This window comes from Artemia sp. Qi Xiang Cuo, chromosome 21, assembly GCF_049724085.1.
Source record: "Artemia sp. Qi Xiang Cuo chromosome 21, ASM4972408v1, whole genome shotgun sequence".
In the NCBI taxonomy this organism is placed as follows: domain Eukaryota; kingdom Metazoa; phylum Arthropoda; class Branchiopoda; order Anostraca; family Artemiidae; genus Artemia; species Artemia sp. Qi Xiang Cuo.
Window position 1 is genome coordinate 41,397,841 of NC_142814.1, and position 7,060 is coordinate 41,404,900.

The window sequence follows — 7,060 nt, forward strand, 5'->3', positions numbered from 1 at the left end:
GGTGTACTTTTTGTTTTGATCTGACTGTTTTTAGGAGTTATGGGTTTTTGTATTTCTTAACATTGGACGTGATCGTCTCTTACTAGGTACCGCTGCTACCGCTAGCTACCGCTGCAACCCGGATAAACAAACATGAAAAAACCTACGGCTTTTTCTTCTTTGAAATAGTAAGAGACGACCATCAAACAATCAAGTAGCTAACTAAGTCCAATGTGTGCAATGTTTATTGTTCCAACGATTGTCTTTTAATGTAAAAAAAATAAAATATCTTTGAAAAGACTGCAGTATGAAAAGACATCAAAAATGCAGTTCCTAGTGGAAAAATTTATTTTCTTTTAGAAATAATTTATTTTAGTTACAAGAGATATTTAACCCAATTAATTTCCTTTAAAATGAGCCATTGAACAACTCTCTACGATGTTCCAGTGACAAGCTATCTGTGGAAAAGAAAAAGAAAAAAAAAATATGCCGTTTAGGCAGAATGTTGAAGTAGCTGCCACTTTTCTTGATTTTCAAGCCGATATATTTCCTTTGCTGGTCAAGCCTAGAGACAGAAAGTTTTCGATACAGGGTTTTTGGATAAGGTGGTTCTTATGGTGTACTTTTTGTTTTGATCTGACTCTTTGTTTAGGAGTTAGGGGTTTTTATATTTCTTAACATTGGACGTGATCGTCTCTAAATAGGTTGCTAGCTACCGCTGCAGCCCGGATACTATTGAGACGAGTCGCTCTTACTATACAGTTAGTTACCACGAACTGTTTGATTCTGGCCAAAAAAAATATTCCAAGATTCCTCAAGATTCTATAGCTACTGCTGCAACCCGGATTAGCTAAACCTTGTCTGAGCTTTATACTGAAATTTAAAATTAGTTTTATTTTTTGTTTAGTTTTTGTTTAATATCAAGCCAACATATTTTCTTTGTTGCTTAAGCAAAGAGACTCCGGATCACAGCTGCCACTGCAACCCGGATACCACTGCAATCTGGATAACTTGCAGCTACCCGTGGAACAACCATATATCAGTTACTATGGGCGAGAGATCGTTCTTTACTGTAATACAGCAATTTTCATTAAAATGAGCCATTAGACAGCTCTTTATTATGACCAAGAAATGTTTGATTTAAAAATTCAATTAATATGGGTTACACTTCATTCCTTATTGTAATTACCATAATCAACTATATCTGTCCTTTATGAAAACTTTACTAACCTATACTATAGTTAAGTGGGCTATAAAATTTAGTATAGGCAAGAGGTCGTTCCTTATTATGAATATTTAAAAATGATAATATTGTATCAAGTTGTTTAAACATTAAGATAAAATAAGACTCATTTAAAGATTTTTAGGAATGTATATAGTTTCTTTTCATAAAGTGAAATTATTACTCGAACATTCTGAATATTTTTGCAGTTTACAGAGTTTTGCACTTTTTTCTCATACCTTTTGCATTGTCATAATATAAATACTGTAATCTTAACTACTTTACCAGTTAGTATTGGGAAGAGTTCGTTCTTTATTATACCAGATAATAAACTGATTACAAACAGGAAAAAGCCTGTGGCTTTTTCTTCTTTGAAACAGTAAGAGACGAACCTCAAACCATCAAGTAGCTAACTAATTCCAATCTATGCAATTGTTTGTTATTCCAATGATCGTCTTTTAATGTAAGTAATGATCCAGACTTTATGTACTAACTACATCCAAAGACTATGACGTCATTGATTAATATTGTATATAAAAAATTAAGTTTTTCGTAAAAAAAAATAATTTTAAAAAAAAATTAAGTACACATAGCGCTAGATCTAGAGATTTACTTTAAAATGAGCCATTGAACAACTCTCTACGATGTTCCAGTGCCAAGCTATCTGTGGAAAAGAAAGAAAAAAATATCCCGTTTGGGGAGAATAACGTGGTAAAAGACTATTTTCTTGATTTTCAAGCCAATATATTTTCTTTGTTATTCAAGCCAAAGGGCGGTAAGTTTCCTTTATGGAGGATTTGGACAAGGCGGTTCTAATGGTGTACTTTTTGTTTTGATCTGACTCTTTTTTTAGGAGCTACGGGTTTTTATATTTCTTAACATTGGAGGTGATCGTCTCTTACTAGGTTGCTAGCTACCGCTGCAACCCGGACTACTTTAAAAAGTATTTTATTTTTAATTACAAAACGCACTAGATGTAGCAATTTCCTTTAAAATAAGCTATTATACAGCTCTCTATGATTTTCCAGTGCTCAGCTAGCTGAGGAAGAAAATCAAGCGGAAAGAAAAAAATATCCCTTTTGTGGAGAATAACGTGGTAAGAGTCAATTTTCTTGATTTTCAAGCCAATATATTTTCTTTGTTATTCAAGCCAAAGGGCGGTAAGTTTCCTTTATAGAGGTTTCGGACAAGGCGGTTCTATAGGTGTACTTTTTGTTTTGATCTGACTCTTTTTTTTAGGAGTTGGGGGGTTTTATATTTCTTAACATTGGAGGTGATCGTCTCTTACTAGGTTGCTAGCTACCGCTGCAACCCTGATATGGGCGAGAGATCGTTCTTTACTGTAATTAAAGGTAGAACTTTTTCTAATTGATTACAAACAGGAAAATGCCTACGGCTTTTTCTTCTTTGAAATAGTAAGAGACTAGCCTCAAACAATCAAGTAGCTAACTAAATCAAATGTATGTATTGGGTTTTTATTCCAATGACCGTCTTTTAGTGGAAAAGTTTGATATATTGACCTTAAATATAATAACTGTACTAGCCTACACTATAGTTAAGTGGCCTATAAAATTTAGTATAGGCAAGAGGTCGTTCTTTATTATAATTTATTATAATTATACTGGAAACAAAGAAAAGAGAAAAAAATATCCCGTTTAGGCAGAATGTTGTAGTAGCTGCCACTTTTCTTGATTTTTTAGTACTGATTTTTTAACTTGCGTGCAGCTTGCTTTGATCTAACCATTATGTATTCATGAATGAGACCATTTGCAGTTTTGACGTTTCTTATATAGTAATTATGACGTCACTGCATCAAAAATACAGTTTTTATTGAAAAAATTTATTCTCTTTTAAAAATAATTTATTTTAGTAACTATAGATTTTTAACCCAATTAATTTCCTTTAAAATGAGCTATTGAACAACCCTCTAAGATGTTCCAGTGCCAAGCTATCTCTGGATACAAAAGAAAAAAAGAAAAAAATATCCCGTTTGGGGAGAATAACGTGGTAAAAGTCTATTTTCTTGATTTTCAAGCCAATATATTTTCTTTGTTATTCAAGCCAAAGGGCGGTAAGTTTCCTTTATGGAGGATTTGGACAAGGCGGTTCTAATGGTATACTTTTTGTTTTGATCTGACTCTTTTTTTAGGAGCTACGGGTTTTTATATTTCTTAACATTGGAGGTGATCGTCTCTTACTAGGTTGTTAGCTACCGCTGCAACCCGGACAAAGAAAAAAGAAAAAAAAAATCCCGTTTATGCAGAATGTTGTAGTAGCTGCCACTTTTCTTGATTTTTAAGCCAATATATTTCCCTTGCTGTTCAAGCCAAGGGACAGAAAGTTTTTTTATACAGGGGATTCGGGCAAGGCGGTTCTAATGGTGTACTTTTTGTTTTGATCTGACTCCTTTTTTATGAACTATGGGTTTTTATATTTCTTAACATTGGACGTGATCGTCTCTTACTAGGTTGCTAGCTACCGCTGCAACCCGGAAAATAAAATAATATTTCTCATTATTGTGATCTTGGAAAAGATATAAAATCACACGTAAGGTAGTTAGAATCTAACAAAAAATAAAATTAATTTTAAAATTTTAAGGTATTTTTCTAGTTTGACTTAACATTATCTTAACATTGGACGTGATTGTCTCTTACTTGGTTGCTAGCTATTGCTGCAATTAAAACAATCATCTATATAGTGATTCATTTTATTACTTCAGTTACAAAGGGCTACAGATCATTCCTTAATGTAAAAAAAAAAAAAATCAGAGTGACGTAGTCAACCTTCTGTCAAAGACAAACAGAGCATCCCGAACAGAAAGATTATAAATTCCATGCTCCCTTAACGCTTTCACCTTCTCACTTGTCTCCGTGTAGCTGAGACGAAAAGAAACTCCTGCTTCATCACGTGTAAGGAGTTCTTTCAACAAATATGCATCGCCAACAGGCATCTTAAGGATAAGACACGATTCTTGTATTTTTGAAAATATTCCAGATGAACGAATTGAATATTGTCCAAATATTGGTAACAGTCCATTTTTTATGTCATATTCCAGCTGCTCAGCCCCTCCCTCATTGAATCTATTTTCTAAGATGATTTCTTCGAAGAAAAACTTATTTACACGTGATCCAACGGACTTCCAGATTTTTATAAATACTTTTTGAGACAATCGCTCGCGAGCTTGTTGTAAGCTTTCCAGAAGAGCTTGCAGTATTTCACAAACACGTGGTGTTAAACAAGGTTGAATATAATCCTTCATTGAAAACATCATTTGCCATTGATTTTTACGGTAATAAGCGCTTCGGTCCTTGACATCTCTTAGAATTGTATCAACAATTAAATTTACCATGTCTGTCTCTATTTTTTCAAACAGCTCAATGATTGAGTCGAAAACCGTGCCCTCAGCAACTTGATCAAAGTTTTTAGATACATTCGTTAGAGCAGGTACTGGAATGTCAGGCTCTTCACCAGTTTCTAGCCCTAAGTTGGCTGCAGCAGGTTCTTGTCGGGAAGAATCAAGTCAAACAATCAACGTTGTATCCTCCCAATCTTCTAAAATCAGGGTAACATAATGTACGGTATTCAATACTCCACAAAAACTTTCTCCAAGTGACTGATCTTCAAACTCATTTTTCATTTGTAGCATCCGTATTCGGAAGTCTTCAAGCAGTTCCAACTGCAAATCAAGAAACTGGAATCTGTGCTCTCTCTGTGGCAAAATATTGTATCGATCAGTCATCGCCAAAAGAGTTTTTGCGAGTTTTTCAGCAACTTCTGTGACATAAAGTACCGTAGCACCATCGAATTCCACATCGCTGGTAGAAAGCCAGGCAGTATCAGAGCTGAGCATGGCGTCTATCTTCTCTATGGCATATTTTTTCTCAATACGGAGCCATTTTTCTAACGTGTGTTCCCCTGTCAATGTTTCATGAACTGAAGGCTGATAGTGCACATTGAATCTTAGTTCTCTCTCAAATGCAAGAATTTCCTCGATACAATGACCAAAAAGGTAGTCATCTTCATATAAAAGTGGCAGGTCACGATTTAGCTTAACCACCACCAAACCGCATAAAGCTCTTGTGAATTCTTCCTTGGAATCTATGTTGATACTATTAAAAACGGGTTGTACCCATTCACTTAAAAACGCACATGGACGCTTGCACCAATCTAAAATTTGAGTGAGGTACAGTTCTGGCGAACTCAAGTCGTTTGTCTGCCGGTTGCTGCTAAAATGATATTCAAAGCGCTTTTTTAGCGGTTTTGTCAAGTGCCTCATTGGCAAACTCAAACCAGAAATAGAAGACGGCATTTCCCAAATGCACTCTGAATCAGGGTCCACCTCATTGTTTAGCAAAGCAAGAATCTTCAAAAGACTTTGAAATTTCTTGTAATCATCATCCGTAGTCCTTTTCACATTCTCTAAGGGCTGATTTGTTGAAATGAATGGCCACCCAATTTCTACCATTACATCTTCAACTGACCTTTTTACAGGGAGGTAAATAGTTTTTGCCCATTCTTGCTTCAACCTTCGGAAATAATTGTGCAAATTTCCACATTGCGTCCCATGCATTTGAGAGTGGGTTTCTTGTAATTTCTGGAATTTAGCGGCAATCCTCTCATAGTCCTTCAAATGCAATGCATCTTTTAAGTCACGATTGATAAATTTTCCAAATTGTAAAAGTTGGTGGTAGTTGATTTTGTTCTGAACTGAAATAACTTGATCAATAAAAGGAAAGAGCTTACAAAAAAGTGGTTCACTATCCTTCACAAATCCTTCAATCAAAATTGATAGTTGTTCAGCCTTAATTAAAAGTTGGCTCAGCTTCTCCTGAGATTCCTTGAGTTTGGCAAATACTGAGTCCCTTTTTGAAAGGGTCCAATAATCAATCTTCTTTTCTAAACTCGAAATAGATGCAGTTAAAACTGTAATCTGACTTTCAAGCTTCCCCAAGTTCTTTACTTCTTCACCAACTATCCTGTCAATATTTGTCAGCATTTTTGTTTTTCAAATTTCCTGGGCTTGTCTAACAGCAAATAATGTTTGCAATTATTAAGTACACAATACCCCGTGTCGAGTAGCTAAAACTTAGCATAAAACAAAACTAATTTTTAAATTTTCAGGTATTTCTCTTGTTTGAATTAAAAAATTAGTATTATTGGTTAGACACCATAAATATTTTTGCATTTTACATAATAAGTTTAGCGATTTTATAATAAAGAACGAATATTTTACCGATTATCTACTAATAACCATATATGACGTAATAAGTGACATGACGTAATATCTAAAACCTATTGTGTACTAATAACCATATATGACTTAATTAGCGACGTGACGTAAAATTTGAAAAAATTAATTTTTATTTTATTTTCGTTTTTAGTTCAGAATCGCTAAAGTTATAAACTGCAAAAATATTTATGGTGTCTGAACAATAGTTTTAATCTTTTATAATAAAGGACGATCTCTCGCCCATAGTAAAAAAATGGAATTTTAATATCAATAGATACATCAAAAGAATTGGATTTTTATGCTGATTTTAAATATGCATGTTTATTCAAATTTACTTATAACCATCAAAAGCTACTAGGTTTCAAGCTCCAATCTGCAAAAATGTGGAATTTTGTATTTTTTGTCAGAAGAAATATCACTGATGCATGTTTATTTGCTCATTTTCCCCCAGGGGTGATCGTATTGACCTAGAGGTCCTAAAATTTTGTGAGAGGGCTTATTTGAACATAAGTTTTACAATAAGAAACAACCTGTAACCCAACCTATATAGGAAACTTTCGTCATTTGGCTTGAACAGCAAGGGAAATATATTGGCTTGAAAATCAAGAAAAGTGGCGGCTACTACAACA

General features: G+C 34.1%; 1 protein-coding gene across 1 annotated transcript; it reads right to left on the minus strand.

Annotated features, from left to right (window-relative positions):
* Window positions 1-3,957: 3,957 nt before the first annotated feature.
* On the minus strand, window positions 3,958-6,197 carry LOC148939553 (RAD50-interacting protein 1-like). The gene is given in 1 exon segment (XM_089106675.1): window positions 3,958-6,197. A coding segment is annotated over 1 exon segment (2,232 nt). The 3' UTR covers window positions 3,958-3,965.
* Between the last annotated feature and the right edge of the window lie 863 nt (window positions 6,198-7,060).